This window comes from Ranitomeya imitator, chromosome 9 (assembly GCF_032444005.1).
Source record: "Ranitomeya imitator isolate aRanImi1 chromosome 9, aRanImi1.pri, whole genome shotgun sequence".
NCBI lineage: Eukaryota > Metazoa > Chordata > Amphibia > Anura > Dendrobatidae > Ranitomeya > Ranitomeya imitator.
The window spans coordinates 119,011,117-119,032,679 of NC_091290.1; the positions used below are offsets into that span (position 1 = coordinate 119,011,117).

The 21,563-nt window shown below is 51.5% G+C and overlaps 2 protein-coding genes across 2 annotated transcripts; one reads left to right on the forward strand and one right to left on the reverse strand.

The window, feature by feature from the left end:
• Positions 1 to 173: 173 nt before the first annotated feature.
• Positions 174 to 9,830, reverse strand: OGFOD1 (2-oxoglutarate and iron dependent oxygenase domain containing 1). Its single transcript, XM_069738670.1, has 13 exons — positions 9,583 to 9,830; positions 8,797 to 8,942; positions 7,820 to 7,866; positions 7,356 to 7,456; positions 7,166 to 7,282; positions 6,409 to 6,500; positions 6,195 to 6,323; positions 5,993 to 6,106; positions 4,584 to 4,663; positions 4,277 to 4,509; positions 3,000 to 3,128; positions 892 to 950; positions 174 to 525 (listed from the first exon to the last, which is right to left on the reverse strand). Exons 1-13 carry the CDS (start codon positions 9,734 to 9,736, stop codon positions 364 to 366), a joined length of 1,563 nt encoding a protein of 520 aa, XP_069594771.1. The 5' UTR covers positions 9,737 to 9,830; the 3' UTR covers positions 174 to 363.
• On the forward strand, positions 9,824 to 20,078 carry NUDT21 (nudix hydrolase 21). The gene is made up of 7 exons (XM_069738671.1): positions 9,824 to 10,033; positions 13,997 to 14,197; positions 14,583 to 14,646; positions 18,162 to 18,251; positions 18,341 to 18,416; positions 19,595 to 19,709; positions 19,813 to 20,078. Exons 1-7 carry the CDS (start codon positions 9,918 to 9,920, stop codon positions 19,832 to 19,834), a joined length of 684 nt encoding a protein of 227 aa, XP_069594772.1. The 5' UTR covers positions 9,824 to 9,917; the 3' UTR covers positions 19,835 to 20,078.
• The last annotated feature ends 1,485 nt before the right edge of the window (positions 20,079 to 21,563 follow it).

Below are 21,563 nucleotides of genomic sequence, written 5' to 3' on the forward strand. Positions count from 1 at the left end.
AGTGGCAGCAGCATACACCCATGGTTCCTGTGTCCCCCAATGAAAGGCGATAGAGAAACATGCATTTTCTTCACTGCGGCATGTAGTCGGCGTGCCGGTGTCTCAGGTTATTATCACATCGTGCCACAAACTTGTGTGTTGCTTCACAATTGCATTGACCTAATCAGGAAAAAAAAAGTCCAGAATGTTTCCTTTTATAAACTCTCAATAATTCAAGAAATTATATATTTACATGTAGCAAACCGTGCCTCGGGGCATGGTACGATCAGCGCAGTCTTATTAGCTCCACTCAAAGCCGGCAAACACACAGGAGGTCAATAAATCCGCATAAAAGGAACAATTAAAAAGTATGTGTCCAACTCGTCATTCATAGTACGCAAAAGCAAAGTCCCAGAATCCGCTGCGGTTGGGGCGATTGGCGTCTCGCTGTAGACTCCTATGGTTGATGTGTTTCACGAATCTCATGGTTTCTCTGTCTCTGTACACGAGGGCCAGGCAATTGTTCTCTGGATAGACCGTGAGGAGCTGAGAATAGACAAGTGCTTATTAATAAGGAGATGGAAGCCAATGCAAAATAATACTTAAAGTGATATTCCCAAAATATGGAAGTATTGATAACTAAGACCCCCTCAGAATCCCGAATATAGGGCTCTATAGCAGAGGTGCATTTGTTCAACCTTTACTCCATTCATTGTCTATGGGACTGCATAGCACTATGCTCTGATGTCCAGCAGTCCCATAGGCCACGAGTGCAGCCGCGGTCACCTCCACTCTCCCACGCATAGGGGTTAACTTTCAATTCTGGGAATACACCTAAAAGAAAGTTGTTGTTTTTTTTCTTTTCCTCAGTCCTGAATTTAAATCCTAATTCCCCCCCCAACAATCTGTTACCTCTTCATCTTCCTCCTTGGCAATGTAAGAAGTGAATCCTCCATACTCTGGTTCCCACTCTAAATCGAAGAATAGTGAAATGTCAGAAGTTACGCATTAGGCTACTTTCACACTAGCGTTTTCTGCAATCCGTCACAATGCGTCGTTTTGCAGAAAAAACGCATCCTGCAAAAGTGATTGCAGGATGCGTTTTTTCCCCATAGACTTGCATTGACGACGTATTTGCGACGGATTGCCACACGTCGCATCCGTCAAGCGGTAACGTTTTTTGCTCCTGACGGACCGCTTTTTCCGACCGCGCATGCGCGGCCGGAACTCCGCCCCCACCTCCCCGCACCTTACAATGGGGCAGCGGATGCGCCGGAGAAATGCATCCGCTGCCTCCATTGTGCAGAACGTTAAACGCTAGCGTCGGAGTCTCTCCCCGACGCATTGCGACGGGGAGATTCCGACGCTAGTGTGAAAGTAGCCTTAGGCCTCTTTCACACTTCCGTCGGTACGGGGCCGTCGCAATGCGTCGGGCCGACGTACTGACGCACGTTGTGAAAGTTTTGCACGACGTGGGCAGCAGATGCAGTTTTTTGACGCATCCACTGCCCATTCTGCAGTCCGGGGAGGAGAGGACGGAGTTTCAGCCGCGCATGCACGTTCGAAAATGGCGGACGCGACGGACGAAAAAAAGTTACATTGAACGTTTTTTTTGTGACGATAGTCCGCCAAAACACGACGGCTCCGTCGCACGACGGACGCGACGTGTGGCCATCCGTCGCTAATACAAGTCTATGGGCAAAAAACGCATCCTGCGAGCACATTTGCAGGATCCGTTTTTTTTGCCCAAAACAACGGATTGCGACGGATGCCAAACGACGGATGTGTGAAAGAGGCCTTATGAACAAAACATTTAACAGGGTCAGAAATCTTGTAAAAGATATTCGCCCATATAGAACTAAAGCTGTCGTACAGCAGCAGACATGAGGCCACAATTCTATATACACAGACATTATTACTATTATTTATATAGCCCCATTAATTCCATGGTGCTGTACATGTGAAAAGGGGTTACATACAGGGTTATAGATATCGTTAACAGTAAACAAATTTACAGTGACAGACCGGTACAGAGGGGAGAGGACCCTGTCCTTGCGGACTTACATTCTTCAGGATAATGGGGAAGAGACAGGAGGTCGGGGTGCAGCAGCACTGGTGGTGGTGAGGCGGCAGGTCGGGTGAAGGTGAGGCGGCAGCGGCTCAGGTGGTGGTGAGGCGGCAGAATGGTTATTGCAGGCTGTAGGCTTTCCTGAAGAGATGGGTTTTCAGGTTCCGTCTGAAGGATCCGAGGGTTGTAGATAATCGGGCGTGTTGAGGTGTGGAATTCCAGAGGATGGGGGATATTCGGGAGAAATCTTGGAGGCGGTTGTGTGAGGAACGAATAAGTGTTGAGGAGAGAAGGAGGTCTTTCTTGGGAGGATCGAAGATTGCGTGAGGGAAGATATTGGTAGATTACTTCAGAGATATAGGGAGGGGACAGGTTATGGATGGCTTTGTAGATCAGTGTTAGTAGTTTGAACTGGATTAGTTGGGGAATTGGGAGCCAGTGGAGGGATTTGCAGAGGGGAGAAACAGGGGAGTAGCGAGGAGAGAGGTGGATTAGCCGAGCAGCAGAGTTGAGGACAAACTGGAGTGGTGCAAGAGAGTTAGCGGGGAGGCCACAGAGGAGATGCAGTAATCGAGGCGGGAGATGATGAGGGCATGCACAAGAGATTTAGTAGATTGAGGGCTGACGAAGGGATGGATTCTGGCAATATTTTTGAGTTGGAAGCGACAGGAGGTGGCAAGAGTTTGGACGTGTGGTTTGAAGGACAATTAAGAGTTACCCCGAGGCAGCGGATTTCAGGTGCGGGAGAGAGCGTGATGCCGTTTACTATAATAGATCAGGTAGGGGAGATACGCGAGATGGAGGAAAGATGATGAGCTCGGTTTTGTCTACATTGAGTTTTAGGAAGTGAGAGTTGAAGAAGGAGGATATGGCTGATAGACACTCCGGGATTGTGGACAGAAGAGAGGCGACATCCGACACACACACACACACACACACACACAGTACTGACCTTCACATCCACAGAACAACAGAAGGTCGAGAGCCAACTCCTGCCACTCAGGATCTTGGTCATGTATCATGGTGTAGTTCCCATGCTTCCAATGCCTCAGTTCTCCAGTGCATGTCGGGACCTTGCCACCTTTAAAAAAGGGAAAAAGATAGAAATGAGGAAACAAAAAAAAAAAAATTTATATATATAATTTTTTTTTTTTTTTTCAATAATGGTTAAGTTCTTCAGCTAATATTATTTGTTGTAGTTCCCAAACACATTAGATGGTTTGTAGATCCTATATGGGGGACTCAAAAGGTGTTGCACCAAGTTTGAGAGTTATCCGCTCACCACAGATATCCATTGGCAGCGCACATGATCAACCACCATTCACATGAGGCTCTTCAGATCCCCATTCTCAGCAGTAGTGGATGTCTCGGCAATAGGAAAGCCATCCTCTAACCCCAGGAGAGGGCAATTCATTTTCCTGAGGGGCCACATGAGACAGTTACTGTTGTGTAGGCCGAACTAATAGGCTGAAATTAATCCTGCTCAATATTAAATATAAAATGTCACTTAATATTGAGCAGTATCAAGTATGCAAACATCCCCCTATATACCGTATGAGTCCCCACACAATCCCCTATATACATGCTCATATATGTAAAAACCAAACAACACACACACACACACACACACACACTTTGCTGCCGTTCCCCCGATGCTCTCTCCGTACAGCAGACACACTGAACTGATGGCGTTGCATCTGCTGCACACGCTGACTGGTGGAAGAAGCAGCTGACAGCCCCGTCCTCCACCAATGTATTTACCATGCGGTGACAGTAGGCGGCGGCGGGCGAGGGCATTGTGCGGCCTGTGGGCCATGGTTTCAGCCCTGCTGCTGACTCGGTCCACACGTCGCAGTTTTACCAGCTCTGCTCTAACCCATGTATTGGGGATAACTTCCAAACTTGCCCTTCAACCCCTTACAGACATTGAACGTACCGATACATCCCATTTTCCAGTGACTTCCCAACATTGGACATAGCGGTACGTCCGAACTCATATAGGCAAAAGAGCGGGGCCTACATGATCGGCTTTTAACCCTTTTAACTTACTGAGAAAAGAAAAAATTAAGTGTTGATGTGAAGTAGACATGTGGGAAATGTTCGTTACACCACACAAGATAGATCATAAATATCTGCTTTAAGGGAGTAAAAACAAATTTTGTGTCACATTTTCGACACAACGGCCTCCACCTCAGACGCCAACCTAGGATGGCACGTTCATGCACACACCTTCTGACTGAGCTGAAGGGTCCGCCGGCCCCGCTCCATGTCTTCGCATCAAGGACTTTGTATTGTCTCCAGAGGAACCTTCACCTTCATCAGAGTCTTCGTTGTCTGGAGCCAAGAAATGCAGTTTCAGACCAGTCAGGTTGGAGAGAAACAGGAAGAAAGCCTCAGATCGCAGAAGGTCCATACAGGCGGATAGCACTTCGGGTATTTCGCCTTTTGCCTTCTTATAACATCTAGATGACAGAGGTAATGGAAGTGGAGTTAAAAAACAAAACTAAACAAAACCAGAATCTAATAATTCCGTCACCTTCTGTTGGGAGGACCGAGCAGCTCCCAATCTATGTGGTGGGTCTCCAGAGCTGCACACACAGCGCCGAACTTCTCCTCCTAAAAACCAGACAAGAATAGTTTTTACCTCAGTTCCTTTATTTTTCAACCGTTAATGGATATCCCAAATCGTTCATCCCTCAAATCCTACTTTCCTGGGACCCAAATGTGAAGCTCTCTAGTGTTCTCCTCGCCTGCACCATGACACTGAGTAGTATCATAAAACTACATTTATATAACATTAAGAACTCCATCTGCTGGGTGCAGTGGTATATAGCAGGTGCCGTGGGCATCACGCCATGGGAAATGCCTTTAAAAGGGGTTTTCCTGGTTTCTGAAAACCCTATTTGGCTGCAGCGCTGCAGAGAATAATAGAATCCAGGAGCAGCAGTGAAGACTCAGCGCTGGATCCAAAGAGGGTGAGTAAAGCGTAGTTTTTTGTTTTTTTTTCTTCCTGACACTGGAAAAACACCCATTAAACTGGAGGCAATGCTAGAGAAAGAGTAGAGTAAGCATTCAACTGGTAAGACATATTTTTGCACGATGAGTTTGGGATGACGGACTCAGTGGACAGTCTGGGCAATGCTCCACGGAGGAAAAATGTACATGTTAGTAGGCGCCCAAAAGAAAAAACTTTTGCTACTTCAACCCAGAGTAGGATAACATTAGGGATACATCTTGGGGACACCAGGGTAGTGTAACCGCTAGCATTAGGCAACGTTCAACCTGGATCTCCGATGAAAGGTCACCATGTTTCATGGAATTTGCCTTCTGCAGAGGACGTCAGGTTCTCCAGATCCATGGCATTAAAAAGAGAGATTGAGGGATAATCATTTTTCAACCAAAGCGGAATACATCCAAGCTGCCATCACCAGGTGCTGGAGTAGCGATGAAGAGGCAACTGCTCCAGACCAAGGTCCAATGCAAGAGATGTAACCCTGTGTATCACCTGCTGAACGTTCCTCCAAAAAGAGAAAATTTTGCATGCCCCGGTATTAAGACAGGTCCCCTGCTAACAGCCACATCTCCAGCATACAGGATCTCTGGCATGAGGGCATGGTGTTCTGTACAGCAGCACTTTATCACCTGCGTCTGGAAATATTGAGCTAGAGGAAGATTCGTGTACCAGTCTTCCCTGGCCTGGAACTGACTCCAGTCCTAAATTGGCTTCTCCTTGCAATAAACACATAGGAAGGGATTGGCCTGATGGAGATTGTGAAAGAAGAATAATTCTGGATAAAGAGTGACAAATCAGGCCTGACCTGTACAAGCCACCTCAAAGGGAAGGGGGTTTCTAAAGTGCCTACATAGTCACCACATAGGGCCCCAGGTATGAAATATATTAGGACATCGGACTATTTCCAATTTATTCACAGCACTCAGATAAACCTTAAGAAATTCTTTCAAAGAAATTTCCGACGAGTCTTCAAATTCCTCTTGAATCTGTGATTGATACTCGAATGACAGGTACGCGGGATTTATCCACTCATACAGGATTTCATGCTATGGAGGAAAGGAGAAAAAGACAAAAGTTAGTTTTTTTTTTTCTAAAGTTTTCTAAATGGGCTCCAGAGCAACGTTCCATTATTACATCAAGAGGGATGTGGGGATTTCGGATAGGTGCAGGGTCCAGACACCGTGGGGGGCGCGCCAAAGAGGATCCGTGAAACCATCCACTGACTGAAAGACGACATTTATCCTCGGATAACACTTCAGAAACCTGAAAAATCAGAAATAGGCTCCAGAACAAAAAAAATAGTCTGGAGGTAAGGGAGGAAAAGGAAGTGGGAAATTGCATTTCCTACCTGATGGAAGGAGACAGGAGAGACCTCAAAGAAAACCAACGTGTTACAAGACGGAACAAGAGACTTTACAATAGATCCGGGTTGTGTCCTGTCTGGGAAAGAATGACAGGTGGGCAGAGTATACATCAGTCAGCCATGATGGAGTCATCAGTACTCTCCCTATAAAAACAGCGCTCCTCAAAACCCTCCAATATAATGGGGACATTCCTGTACAGAGCCGAAATAGGTGAGCAGGAATACCAGGGAGAAAACGGCATGGAGTGTTCTTTAGGAATTTTCCTCCTACGAACGTGGAATATTTATTTATTTTTAACAAGTTACCACCGTGCAACTTGGCTCGATATTCTGGGGTAGTCAAACCTATAGAATTCTGCATCCATTGTCCAGCCAAACCCCAGGGAAGCTGTAAGGTTTAGTGAAGAGTGACCACCTGAACCCTCATCATTATGTGTGGGCCTTATGACAGGATGCGTTAGGAAAGTCCTGTTATCTTCAGACTGATGGAAATAGTAGGAGTCAAAAACCCTGAAAAAACACATGTCAACGATGGAACCCCAATGAAAGCGTAATCTTTATTAGAGGGAATTAAAGGCAACATACTGCATAAATGTACATGGAAAGGGAGGGACCTCCAGGGGGTCTCCTTAAGTAGGTAACTAGTTGTAACCGCAAGTATCTGATGTAGGTAGGAAAGCTACAAAAACACAAACAACCTGTGGATAAAAGTCTCAGATCAATCAGGGAAGGGGAGACGTACCGTCAGTGCTGTACAGGTCCAGAGTCCCCCCGTCTGCCTCGGACCACTCCGGAGCCAGATACAGGATAAAAGCAAATCTCCTCCCTTCCAGTTCATCATCGTGACACAGTAGAGTGTCTGAAAGAACAGACGTTTTATATGAGAGGGTAAAAAAAAAAAAAAAGGAAGGGGAAACAAAGGCAACACTTACCTGTGTAGTTGTACTGCGCACACGATATGTCCACAGTTGTCTCCAGCTTCACCCCTGTCACTTCTGATAGCCATTGACGAAAATCTACAAACAGGACGTCCCTGGAACAAGATTGTGACCAAGCAAATTACATCACTAGGAAGAAATGTGCACAAAAAGCAACGAGGATGAAGATACATTAATCAATGGGGTACCCCAAATATAGGCATATATGCCATTATCCAGAGATAAATGCTGGGAATGCCAAGTACCAAACACAGAGGGGTGCAAAATCTCCTCATTGGCAATCCAAGGAGGCCAAACAGCACAGAGAGGAGGAGATAAAGTGGAGGCAGCACTGGACACCAACACTGGCCACAATGGAGTGCTGTAGATGTGTCGATAAGAAGAATGCTTCTTTGATTTAGAAAAGAAAAGCAGTTATCAGTAACAAAGATCTCCAATATATCAAATAGTCGCCTCACCGTAGAGCACTGATGTGCGGCTCCTTTCTGCTCTTCAGATCCTCAGACTGTAAAACAAGAGATTCATTTAAGGAAAAAGGAGTCTGTAATTCATTTATAAGACTTCACCCTTTGCGTTAGGGCATTCTTCCCATACATTCCTAAAATTATTTATGTATTAATCAAGGGACAAAATGAGGTTGTCTTTTCAGCACTGTTGCGCTATGAATAGGTGTATTGGTGCGAGACCTCCACAGAACACATTATCAGTCTTAGTGGCCAAAATTGCACTCTTTAATTGTCACTGTTCCTGTAAGGGTACATTCACATTCGCGTCTTTGGACGCAGCGTCGTCGCTGCAAAACAACGCATGCGTCATGCGTCCCTATCTTTAACATTGGGGACGCAAGGGCATGCGTTGTCATGCGTTTTGGTGCGTTTCGCGACGCATGCGTCGTTTCGACGCACATGCCAGGGCGCGGCAAACGCAACATGTTGCATTTTTTCTGCGTACAAAATTTTTTAAAAAACGCATGCGTCGCACTTGCGTCGTCGATGCGTCAAAAACCCCATTGAAGTGTATTGGCAACGCAGAAGACGCAAGTACTTGCGTTGTTGTGCATTGTATGACGCATGCGTTCTTGTATAGACGGTGTCTAGACACTGAAAAGACCCTATATATATATATATATATAAAAAAAAAAGGTTGAACGCAAGCGTCAAAAAAGCCTGCGTTTTACATGCGTCTTTCGTGCGTCGCGTAAGCGACGCTGCGTCCAAAGACGCGAATGTGAACGTAGCCTAAGTGAGTCCAGTGACAGCTATTGTAATTCTTTATGCAAACTATTCATAAAAAAATAAATACAAATATTGCAATATTCAGTTTGGCCATGAGATGGCAGCACGCCCTGATCAACAGGAAATATTATTACTAACATAATAATAAATAAAAAACATGACAAATCGGGTGAAAAACCTGCTCTACTCAATGCTGGTACCTGTTGGAATTTGTACAGATCATTGGATTTTTCATGGAACATCAAGTCCAGCAATTCTTCCTTTAACCCATCAAGAAACGTGGAGTTCTCGATGAAGGAATGGATGATGCAATGCTGGAAGGGTACGGAGTCCACGACAACAGGGCCTAAAAGAAATCAATCAGAAATCAATGCAGAATGCTGGTCAGGCTCTTCTGATGAAGTTTCAAGAAATGGAGAACGCTGTGGACCGTAGATGCAGTGATTGGCCAAGGAAACTTAGTGCAGCAGACGAAAGACACCATGCATCAAGATGGGAAGATGCCCAGCAGTGCCATCAGCTCAGAGCTGGGAAGATGCCCAGCAGTGCCATCAGCTCAGAGCTGGGAAGATGCCCAGCAGTGCCATCAGCTCAGAGCTGGGAAGATGCCCAGCAGTGCCATCAGCTCAGAGCTGGGAAGATGCCCAGCAGTGCCATCAGCTCAGAGCTGGGAAGATGCCCAGCAGTGCCATCAGCTCAGAGCTGGGAAGATGCCCAGCAGTGCCATCAGCTCAGAGCTGGGAAGATGCCCAGCAGTGCCATCAGCTCAGAGCTGGGAAGATGCCCAGCAGTGCCATCAGCTCAGAGCTGGGAAGATGCCCAGCAGTGCCATCAGCTCAGAGCTGGCAGCAACCTAGAGGAACCAAACTACTCCCATCTACTGTGTGTAAAGAAAAAAGAAATACATATATATATAATTATAAACTTGAAAAAGCTCGGACTTGTCCTTCAGGCTCAGGCTGCAGCACACACGTGCTCCCACTCACCACAGCTGGCAGCCGCTCTCTTCTCCCAGGCTCTCCGGGCCTCCTCACGTCCGGCTTGTCCCCTCAGGGCAGCTGACAGCTCTGCCCTCGCCGCCAGCCTGCCCTTCTTACTCCCTCCGCCTTGCTGGACTATCTGTCGCCGCTTTCCGCTCATTTCTATTGCAAAAAGAACTCTAATAAAAAGCTCTTCTCCAGAACTACAATTCCCATGATTCCCCCCACAAAGCGTCGCAGCGTTATGACAACTTCCGGCCTCAACCGGAAGTGGCGCTCCCGCATTCAGCGCTCTCGTTGTTCTGCTCCTTAGCGCCGGGAATCTGTTTGGGGGCAGCAGGATGTCGGTCATTCCTCCCAATCGCTCTCAGACCGGCTGGCCCAGAGGAGTCACTCAGTTTGGAAACAAGTACCTGCAGCAGACCAAGCCCCTGACCCTGGAGCGGGCCATAAACCTGTGAGTGGGGGCTACAGACACCTTCTGTGTGCAGAACCGTGCGCGCCGCTGATGGGGCAGAGCGGTGCGCGCCGCTGATGGGGCAGAGCCGTGCGCGCCGCTGATGGGGCAGAGCGGTGCGCGCCGCTGATGGGGCAGAGCGGTGCGTGCCGCTGATGGGGCAGAGCCGTGCGTGCCGATGATGGGGCAGAGCGGTGCGCGCCGATGATGGGGCAGAGCGGTGCGTGCCGATGATGGGGCAGAGCGGTGCGTGCCGCTGATGGGGCAGAGCCGTGCGTGCCGATGATGGGGCAGAGCGGTGCGTGCCGCTGATAGGGCAGAGCCGTGCGTGCCGATGATGGGGCAGAGCGGTGCGTGCCGATGATGGGGCAGAGCGGTGCGTGCCGATGATGGGGCAGAGCCGTGCGTGCCGCTGATGAGGCAGAGCCGTGCGTGCCGCTGATGGGGCAGAGCCGTGCGTGCCGCTGATGGGGCAGAGCCGTGCGTGCCGCTGATGGGGCAGAGCGGTGCGTGCCGCTGATGGGGCAGAGCGGTGCGAGCCGCTGATGGGGCAGAGCGGTGCGTGCCGCTGATGGGGCAGAGCGGTGCGTGCCGCTGATGGGGCAGAGCGGTGCGTGCCGCTGATGGGGCAGAGCGGTGCGTGCCGCTGATGGGGCAGAGCGGTGCGTGCCGATGATGGGGCAGAGCGGTGCGTGCCGCTGATGGGGCAGAGCCGTGCGTGCCGATGATGGGGCAGAGCGGTGCGTGCCGCTGATGGGGCAGAGCGGTGCGAGCCGCTGATGGGGCAGAGCGGTGCGCGCCGATGATGGGGCAGAGCGGTGCGCGCCGCTGATGGGGCAGAGCGGTGCGCGCCGCTGATGGGGCAGAGCGGTGCGCGCCGCTGATGGGGCAGAGCGGTGCGCGCCGCTGATGGGGCAGAGCGGTGCGCGCCGCTGATGGGGCAGAGCGGTGCGCGCCGCTGATGGGGCAGAGCGGTGCGCGCCGCTGATGGGGCAGAGCCGTGCGTGCCGCTGATGGGGCAGAGCGGTGCGTGCCGCTGATGGGGCAGAGCGGTGCGTGCCGCTGATGGGGCAGAGCGGTGCGAGCCGCTGATGGGGCAGAGCGGTGCGCGCCGCTGATGGGGCAGAGCGGTGCGTGCCGCTGATGGGGCAGAGCCGTGCGTGCCGCTGATGGGGCAGAGCGGTGCGTGCCGCTGATGGGGCAGAGCGGTGCGTGCCGCTGATGGGGCAGAGCGGTGCGAGCCGCTGATGGGGCAGAGCGGTGCGCGCCGCTGATGGGGCAGAGCGGTGCGCGCCGCTGATGGGGCAGAGCGGTGCGCGCCGCTGATGGGGCAGAGCCGTGCGCGCCGCTGATGGGGCAGAGCGGTGCGTGCCGCTGATGGGGCAGAGCGGTGCGTGCCGCTGATGGGGCAGAGCGGTGCGAGCCGCTGATGGGGCAGAGCGGTGCGTGCCGCTGATGGGGCAGAGCGGTGCGTGCCGCTGATGGGGCAGAGCGGTGCGTGCCGCTGATGGGGCAGAGCGGTGCGTGCCGCTGATGGGGCAGAGCCGTGCGTGCCGCTGATGGGGCAGAGCGGTGCGTGCCGCTGATGGGGCAGAGCCGTGCGTGCCGCTGATGGGGCAGAGCGGTGCGTGCCGCTGATGGGGCAGAGCCGTGCGTGCCGATGATGGGGCAGAGCGGTGCGTGCCGCTGATGGGGCAGAGCCGTGCGTGCCGATGATGGGGCAGAGCGGTGCGCGCCGCTGATGGGGCAGAGCGGTGCGCGCCGCTGATGGGGCAGAGCGGTGCGCGCCGATGATGGGGCAGAGCGGTGCGCGCCGCTGATGGGGCAGAGCGGTGCGCGCCGATGATGGGGCAGAGCGGTGCGCGCCGCTGATGGGGCAGAGCGGTGCGTGCCGCTGATGGGGCAGAGCGGTGCGTGCCGCTGATGGGGCAGAGCGGTGCGTGCCGCTGATGGGGCAGAGCGGTGCGTGCCGCTGATGGGGCAGAGCGGTGCGTGCCGCTGATGGGGCAGAGCGGTGCGTGCCGCTGATGGGGCAGAGCGGTGCGTGCCGCTGATGGGGCAGAGCGGTGCGTGCCGCTGATGGGGCAGAGCGGTGCGTGCCGCTGATGGGGCAGAGCGGTGCGTGCCGCTGATGGGGCAGAGCGGTGCGTGCCGCTGATGGGGCAGAGCGGTGCGAGCCGCTGATGGGGCAGAGCGGTGCGTGCCGCTGATGGGGCAGAGCCGTGCGTGCCGATGATGGGGCAGAGCCGTGCGTGCCGCTGATGGGGCAGAGCGGTGCGAGCCGCTGATGGGGCAGAGCGGTGCGCGCCGATGATGGGGCAGAGCGGTGCGCGCCGCTGATGGGGCAGAGCGGTGCGCGCCGATGATGGGGCAGAGCCGTGCGTGCCGCTGATGAGGCAGAGCCGTGCGTGCCGATGATGGGGCAGAGCGGTGCGTGCCGCTGATGGGGCAGAGCGGTGCGTGCCGCTGATGGGGCAGAGCGGTGCGTGCCGCTGATGGGGCAGAGCCGTGCGTGCCGATGATGGGGCAGAGCGGTGCGTGCCGCTGATGGGGCAGAGCGGTGCGAGCCGCTGATGGGGCAGAGCGGTGCGCGCCGATGATGGGGCAGAGCGGTGCGCGCCGATGATGGGGCAGAGCCGTGCGTGCCGCTGATGGGGCAGAGCGGTGCGTGCCGCTGATGGGGCAGAGCCGTGCGTGCCGATGATGGGGCAGAGCGGTGCGCGCCGCTGATGGGGCAGAGCGGTGCGCGCCGATGATGGGGCAGAGCCGTGCGTGCCGCTGATGAGGCAGAGCCGTGCGTGCCGATGATGGGGCAGAGCGGTGCGTGCCGCTGATGGGGCAGAGCGGTGCGTGCCGCTGATGGGGCAGAGCGGTGCGTGCCGCTGATGGGGCAGAGCCGTGCGTGCCGATGATGGGGCAGAGCGGTGCGTGCCGCTGATGGGGCAGAGCGGTGCGTGCCGCTGATGGGGCAGAGCGGTGCGTGCCGCTGATGGGGCAGAGCGGTGCGTGCCGCTGATGGGGCAGAGCGGTGCGTGCCGCTGATGGGGCAGAGCGGTGCGTGCCGCTGATGGGGCAGAGCGGTGCGTGCCGCTGATGGGGCAGAGCGGTGCGTGCCGATGATGGGGCAGAGCGGTGCGTGCCGATGATGGGGCAGAGCGGTGCGTGCCGATGATGGGGCAGAGCGGTGCGAGCCGCTGATGGGGCAGAGCGGTGCGCGCCGATGATGGGGCAGAGCGGTGCGCGCCGCTGATGGGGCAGAGCGGTGCGCGCCGATGATGGGGCAGAGCGGTGCGTGCCGATGATGGGGCAGAGCGGTGCGTGCCGCTGATGGGGCAGAGCGGTGCGCGCCGCTGATGGGGCAGAGCCGTATGATTTTCTTGAGGCTCCTGTGAATTGCAGCATGCTCTGGGGCACATCTCTTTACCTGCAGTTGCACCTAATATCATCGCTCTGTCTCATACACTTGATTGGGACTGAGCCACAGTATCGGGCATAAGATGTACAGCACTGTGCCCATCACTGTGCTGATGGGTCGGGTGCCCGGTGTCCGATCCCCACTGATTGGGTACTGGTGGCCCATCTGATGGATAGGAGCTTTTACTGGATTTTTTTTTTATTTAATCTGCGTCATCCCTCCAATTGAGGCTGCTGCCACTGGAACAGTTTTTCTTCTGTGCTCCTCCGTTTCAAAATTATGCCCCCGGCAATAATGGCGCACATTTTATCAGCAGGAGATTATCACTTGAGGACTAGTTGTCTCCTTGTTCAACTCCGCCCCCAATACCGATTAGCAGATTTCTGCCTATACACAGCGTAGACAGCTGCCAATCAGTGATGTTTTCAGGATTATACACAGCTCAGCATTCACAGAACTGATGCAGATTTGATCAAAACCGTAAACGAGGAGTAGTGTAATAAGAAGTGTCCTTATGCTGATCCGCTCCGCCTGCTCTGTGTCCCCAGGTATCCTCTGACTAACTACACCTTCGGCACCAAGGAGCCGCTGTATGAGAAGGACAGCTCGGTGGCTGCGCGGTTCCAGCGGATGCGAGAGGAGTTTGACAAGATTGGAATGAGGCGCACGGTGGAGGGCGTCCTGATCGTCCACGAGCACCGATTGCCCCATGTGCTGTTACTGCAGCTGGGAACCACCTTTTTCAAGCTGTAAGTTCACCCTTTTCTGGTTTTCCAGGGGGGGGGTCCACATCCCGACACACAAGTGACAAGTCTGTGCAGCGCAGTCTCGTATATACGTCCCCTATCCGGTCTGCAAATGGGGGTCCCAATCTCCGTGAATGGAGCATTGATGCACCTGTATGGCCAGTTCTCCATTCACTTCAGTGGGACTGGTGCCGCATCCATCATTGCGTTAGATCCATGGCCACTCCGTGCACAGGAGGAATATCTGCTAGGTTCCCCTCTGTCAGCCGCAGTCAGTGGGGAGGTGGTCACTTATGTGCAGACCCCTCTATTAAAATTGTCACGCCAGCGGATATACCGTAAAGGTCCGATAAGAGACGACCCATTTACCTTGACTGTTTCGTTCCAGGCCTGGAGGAGAACTGAACCCCGGAGAAGATGAAGTGGAAGGGTTAAAGCGTCTCATGACCGAGGTATGGATTCAATTTACTCCTTATAGATGGGGGCGCGTAGGGGAACATATGAGATTTTGGTTTTATTTAAGTGTCATGTGTGGTCCTATGATCATTTCATAGAGGTTCGGTCCTGAATTCGGAGTTTGGGTTATTCAGTGGAACTGTCACTCCTTTTGTATTTTGCCAGGTGCCATCATAAAAATCCATATTTTATATTTTAATGATATCTAGCATAAATCTCTGTTTTTAGGTCTGGCTCCAATCACTGTCACCAGGTTTTTACTACACCATCTGAGAGCAGCAAGATGTAGGGCCAGATACCCAGATTCCAGTGATGTGTCACTTATTGAGCTGCTTGCTGTAGGTTTGATGCAATCACCGTTTTATCTGCTGCAGATCCAGCAGTGCTCAAAATGCTGAACCCTGAATAACCCCATTTCCACACCTGATTGGCAGCTTTCTGTGTACACTGTGCATAGGCAGAAAGCTGCCAATCAGCGGTGGGGGCAGGGTGGACTACATGGTATCTGGTTTATTAGTCCTCTAGTGATAATCAAGAGTGATTTTTATCAGAACTACAGCAAGCAGCTGAGTAATTGATACGTTGCTGGAATCGGGGTCCCTTTTCCTATACCGTGCTGCTCTCAGATTTGGTGACAAAACCTGGTGACAGATTTCCATTAACCACTTCATACCACTGTGAATCTCTGACAGAGGCACTTACGTGGCACGAGTCTGGTGGGGAGTCTGTTCAGGCGCCCATTACCCCAGCCACAACTTGATTGCAGGGTGCCGATGGATTTCCACCACCGTCTTGGTGCTTAACGCTTCCATACACATTAGACTAATGTCGGCTGAACCCGCCTATACCAGTGGGTACGACCGACTGCCTAATGTGTATGTGGCGCCGGCCGACTGATGGTCAGGAGAGATGTCACTCAGGCATGTCCAATTTCGGACTGTCGGAGATGAGCCGCCGGATCACGCACCAGTTGATGGCTTTCTCATAGAGCGCACAGGAACACTCAGCCCAAGGAGTGCTGCTACAGTGGGGAGAATAAGTATTTGATACACTGCTGATTTTGCAAATTTTCCACCTACAAAGAATGGAGAGGTCTGTGATTTTTATTGTAGGTACACTTCACCTGTGAGAGACGGAATCTTGAAAAAAAAAATCCAGAAAATCACATTGTATGTGTGATTTTTGCAAAATTAAATTGCATGAAATAAGTATTTGATCACCGACCAACCAGCAAGGATTCTGGCTCTCACAGACCTGTTAGTTCTTTGTTAAGAAGCCCCCTACTCTGCACTCGTTGCCTGTATATAACACTAGTACATGCCCTTATCATCTCCCGCCTTGACTACTACAACCTCCTGCTCTGTGACCTCCCCTCCGACACTCTCGCACCCCTCCAATCCATCCTACACTCTGCTGCCCGACTAATCCACCTGTCCCCCCGCTATTCCCCGGCCTCTCCTCTCTGCCAAGCCCTTTACTGGCTTCCTATTGCCCAGAGGCTACAGTTCAAAATCCTAACTATGACATACAAAGCCATCCACAACCTGTCTCCTTCGTACATCTGTGACCTCATCTCCCGGTTACTACCTACACACAACCTCCGATCCTCACAAGATCTCCTTCTCTACTCCCCTCTCATCTCTTCTTCCCACAACCGCATCCAAGACTTCTCCCGTGCTTCCGCTATACTCTGTAACTCTCTACCCCAACATATCAGACTCTCGCCTACCATAGAAACCTTCAAAAAGAACCTGAAGACTCACCTCTTCCGACAAGCCTACAGCCTGCAGTGATCCTCAGTCTGCTGAACAGCCGCACAGCCAGCTCTGCCCTCTCATAGTGTATCCTCACCCATCCCCTGCAGACTGTGAGCCCTCGCGGGCAGGGTCCTCTCTCCTCCTGTACTTGTGTGGGCCTTGTATTGCTCATGTTTATTGTACTTGTCTATAATTGCCCGTTCCACATGTAAAGCGCTATAAAAATGTATTATAATAATAATGTGACCCCTGTCCACACAATCAATCGCTCCAACCTCTCCACCATGTCCAAGGGCAAAGAGCTGTCTAAGGACACCAGGGACAATATTTTAGACCTGCACAAGGCTGGGATGGCCTATAGGATATAGGACAATAGGCAGCAGCTTGGTTAGAAGGCAACAACTGTTGGCACAATTATTAGAAAATGGAAGAAACACGAGATGACTGTCAATATTCCTCAGTCTGGGGCTCTATGCAGGATCTCCTCTTGGGGTAAGGATGATTCTGAGAAAGGTCAGAACTACACGGGAGGACCTGGTCAATGACCTGAATTGAGTTGGGACCACAGGTGCAAACATTACTGTTAGTAACACACTGCGCCGTCATGGATTCAAATCCTGCAGGTCACACAAGGTCCCCCTGCTCACACCAGCACATGTCCAGGCCCGTTTGAAGTTTGCCAATGAACATCTGGATGATCCATAGGAGGCATGGGAGAAGGTCATGTGGTCAGATGAGACCAAAATAGAACTTTTTGGTATCAACGTCACCCGCCGTGCTTGGAAGACAAGAAGGATGAGCACAACTCCCATGAACACCATCCCAACCATGAAGCATGGTGGGGGAAACGTCATATTTTGGGGGTAGTTTTCTGCAAAGTGGACAGGAAGACTGCACTGTATTGAAGGGAGGGTGGATGGGGTCATGTATCAAGAGATTTGGGCCAACAACCTCCTTCCCTCAGTAAGAGCATTGAAGATGAGTCGTGGCTGGGTCTCCCAGCATGACGATGACCTGAAACATACAGACAGGGATACTAAGGAGAGGCTCCGTAAGAAGCATTACAAGGTCCCGGAGTGGCCTAGCCAGTCTGCAGACCTGAAGCCAATAGAAAATCTTTGGAGGGAGCTGAAACTCCATGTTACCCAGAGGCAGACTCGAAACCTGAAAGATCTGGAGAAGATCTGTATGGAGGAGGGGGCCAAAATCCCTGCTGCAGTGTGTGCAAACCTGGTCAAGAACTACAGGAAACGTCTGACCTCTGTAACTGCAAACAAAGGTTTCTGTGCCAAATATTAAGTTCTGTTTTTCTATTGTATCAAATACTTATTTCATGTCATAAAATGCAAATTAATAATGTGAAATTCCTACAATGTGATTTTCTGGATATTATTTTTAGATTCTGTCTCTCACAGGTGAAGTGTACCTATGATAAACATTACAGACCTCTCCATTCTTTGTAGGTGGGAAAACTTGCAAAATCGGCGGCGTACCAAATACTTATTTTCCCCACTGTTGTAGATATATCGTAAAAAGAAAATTCATCCACCCGAATTGTCATGTTTTGATTACCGCACCTCCCTCAAAAAGCAAACCAAGAAAAAGAAAACCACACAATCCAAAACTGTCTTATATACCCACAAAATATATGCCAGAAGGAGTGAGCGTGAACCTGGGGAACGGCCATGTCTTCGCCTTCTCTGCTACTTTATGTGTGTATCTGGTGACTGAGCGCAGGCCTCATTGCTTTGTAGATCCTCGGCCGGCAGGACGGGGTGCAGCAGGACTGGGTCATCGATGACTGCATTGGGAACTGGTGGAGGCCAAACTTCGAACCGCCACAGGTTTGTCTTAAAACCCTAAAATGAAAGGGTGCAGCCGGAGGACATATGACGTTGTGACCCGGAGCTTCTCGTATCTGCTCTCTCCACAGTACCCATATATTCCTGCACATATCACAAAGCCAAAAGAACACAAGAAGTTGTTCCTGGTGCAACTTCAGGAAAAAGGTAAGTGCCGGGTCCTCGGGGATAAGTCCGGGCATTATTACGCCATTCCTTCCAAGGTTTGGGCATCACCTCCACGTTATTATTCCTTTCTATGACCAGGTCGGTCTTCATGAGCCGCTCATAGGCCAGCACTTGCCACTAACAGCAGTAATAGGAGCCAATTCCGGTCGCTGCTGTTTATCCACTTTAATTGCTGCAGAGGAATATCAGTGCCTCGACGCGCGCTGCCAGTAGGGTGCAGGATCCTGCTAAAGGCTCCCATCGCTGCCATCTTGGTACTCCTGACGCCCGGCCGTGCTTCATAGGAGACATGATTTTTGCTGTATTCTATTTGTATAATATAATGGCTCATGGAGGGGAAAAAAAAATTTAAATTGTCTGTAATCTTAAGTTTTTAAAGAGGCTTGGCCACTTCTGTCCTTGGGATAGGCCATCAATATCTCATGAGTGCGGATGGGACACCCAGACACCCCACACCCGCTCATCCATCAGCTGTTACTGGTGTCAGAGCACAACAGTGCTGCCATTTCTATAGTGGCCACAGGCGGTACTGCAGATCAAATGAATAGAGGGTGGATCTGTAGTACCGGTCATAGCCACTATAGTGTTGATGGAGCTGCTGTGTTCTGCCAGCATCCGAGAACTTCCGTCTGGTGACGGTTAACAGTGGAACCGCAGGGGTCCCGCCCCCCACTGATCAAATATTGATGGCCTACTCTAAGGATAAAATAAAAAGTAGTGGTCAACTGTTTAAAGAAGTTGGCCACTACTTGGACAACTCCTTGTCATACCCCACGCTTGGCCCCGATAAAATAATAAAGCTTATACTCCTCTCAGGTGTTGGCACTAGTAGTGGACAACCCCTTTAAGGAACTTTGCTCAGTATAACGCAATAAGCTTAAATGCCCCCTAGTGGTCTCCTGAGTAATGACATCCTATTGCTTTTTAACTGATCAGAGTCCTCAATCTCTGATCAGACTTTTGAAATTGTTCCAACATGGCGTTATATAATCCCGGAGTGGTCTGGCGTCAGACCGGGGGCACGCAACGATGCTCCATATCTGGATAGCACATATGTGACGTTAAGTCCTTATATTTAGGTTTATGCTTGCTTACATTGCTTTCATCAGTAAACAGAATGGGATTTTTGTAACATTTCTTTGTATTTTTCCTCTTAGCACTATTTGCCGTTCCGAAAAACTACAAACTCGTTGCAGCCCCTTTGTTTGAACTGTACGACAATGCCCCCGGTTACGGCCCCATCATCTCCAGCCTTCCGCAGCTCCTTAGTAGGTAAGCTGGCTTTCTGCCTCCATGTAGCGTGCCCGCGTATTACTGATGGCGGCTGGCGCTCCGCGGCATCACGCCCCAACATAACGTCTAATCTCTTCCACAGGTTCAACTTCATTTACAACTGATGGTGGCGAGAGCCGGGTGCCATGGTGCGGGGGAGCAGTCTCTGTGAGATCAGCTTTATCATGCGGGGGGCCGAGGCGGAATCATTGTTGTTCCTGGCGTTGACCTGACTTGCTGCTGTGACAGAAGATAGACTGTGGCGACGTACAGCAGTGACATGTGTTATTGATATTAATTTTTTTTCCATGTATCATTGTGCTTTTTTTGTTGTTTTTTTTTTAACCATTAAACAGATTTTTTTTTTTTCCTCCGTCTGTCACTTTGTGGCCAAATATGGTAAAATCTTCAGGAAGTCCAATGACCCCCCCCCAGGAGAGAACGTAATCAACGGGGGTTTATATTAGTAATTATAACCACTCCAGGGAATGTAGATGTCCCTGGAAATGGTGGTCGCCCAGATAAAGATGCTTTGGTCATTAAAAAAAAAACCTGTAAGGGAGAAAAGTGGAGCCAATTTATACAGAAGGAACAAGGCCAAAAGAATGGTCATGACCTAGATGTGAGTGGGGTCATTGGTCAAGGCCATGTTCATAGGGCTGGCAGAAAACTGTGCTTTACATCCGCCAGGGGTCGGCCCTGATCGGCCATATGGGGATCGGCCCCTAAACAACCATATATTGGGGGTCGGCCCCTGATTGACCATATATTGGGGGTCGGCCCCTGATTGACCATATATTGGGGGTCGGCCCCTGATTGACCATATATTGGGGGTCGGGCCCTGATTGACCATATATTGGGGGTCGGGCCCTGATTGACCATATATTGGGAGTCGGGCCCTGATTGACCATATATTGGGAGTCGGGCCCTGATTGACCATATATTGGGGGTCGGGCCCCGATTGACCATATATTGGGGGTCGGGCCCCGATTGACCATATATTGGGGGTCGGGCCCCGATTGACCATATATTGGGGGTCGGGCCCCGATTGACCATATATTGGGGGTCGGCCCCTGATTGACCATATATTGGGGGTCGGCCCCTGATTGACCAAATATTGGGGTCAGGCCCTGATTGACCATATATTGGGAGTCGGGCCCCGATTGACCATATATTGGGGGTCGGGCCCCGATTGACCATATATTGGGGGTCGGGCCCCGATTGACCATATATTGGGGGTCGGGCCCCGATTGACCATATATTGGGGGTCGAGCCCCGATTGACCATATATTGGGGTCGGGCCCCGATTGACCATATATTGGGGTCGGGCTCCGATTGACCATATATTGGGAGTCGGGCCCTGATTGACCATATATTGGGGGTCGGGCCCTGATTGACCATATATTGGGGGTCGGGCCCTGATTGACCATATATTGGGGGTCGGGCCCTGATTGACCATATATTGGGAGTCGGGCCCTGATTGACCATATATTGGGAGTCGGGCCCTGATTGACCATATATTGGGGGTCGGGCCCCGATTGACCATATATTGGGGGTCGGGCCCCGATTGACCATATATTGGGGGTCGGGCCCCGATTGACCATATATTGGGGGTCGGGCCCCGATTGACCATATATTGGGGTCGGGCCCCGATTGACCATATATTGGGGTCGGGCTCTGATTGACCATATATTGGGAGTCGGGCCCCGATTGACCATATATTGGGGGTCGGGCCCCGATTGACCATATATTGGGGGTCGGGCCCCGATTGACCATATATTGGGGGTCGGGCCCTGATTGACCATATATTGGGAGTCGGGCCCTGATTGACCATATATTGGGGGTCGGGCCCTG

Coding starts and splice junctions, on each gene's coding strand:
- OGFOD1 (XM_069738670.1), bottom strand. CDS start 9,736: ATGAGCGGAAAGCGGCGACAGATAGTCCAGCAAGGCGGAGGGAGTAAG. Junction 8,943..9,582: donor GAGAGCGGCTGCCAGCTGTG/GTGAGTGGGAGC, acceptor GATTTCTTTTAG/GCCCTGTTGTCGTGGACTCC. Junction 7,457..7,819: donor CCGCACATCAGTGCTCTACG/GTGAGGCGACTA, acceptor ATCTTGTTCCAG/GGACGTCCTGTTTGTAGATT.
- NUDT21 (XM_069738671.1), top strand. CDS start 9,918: ATGTCGGTCATTCCTCCCAATCGCTCTCAGACCGGCTGGCCCAGAGGA. Junction 10,034..13,996: donor CTGGAGCGGGCCATAAACCT/GTGAGTGGGGGC, acceptor CTGTGTCCCCAG/GTATCCTCTGACTAACTACA. Junction 18,252..18,340: donor CAAACTTCGAACCGCCACAG/GTTTGTCTTAAA, acceptor CTCTCTCCACAG/TACCCATATATTCCTGCACA.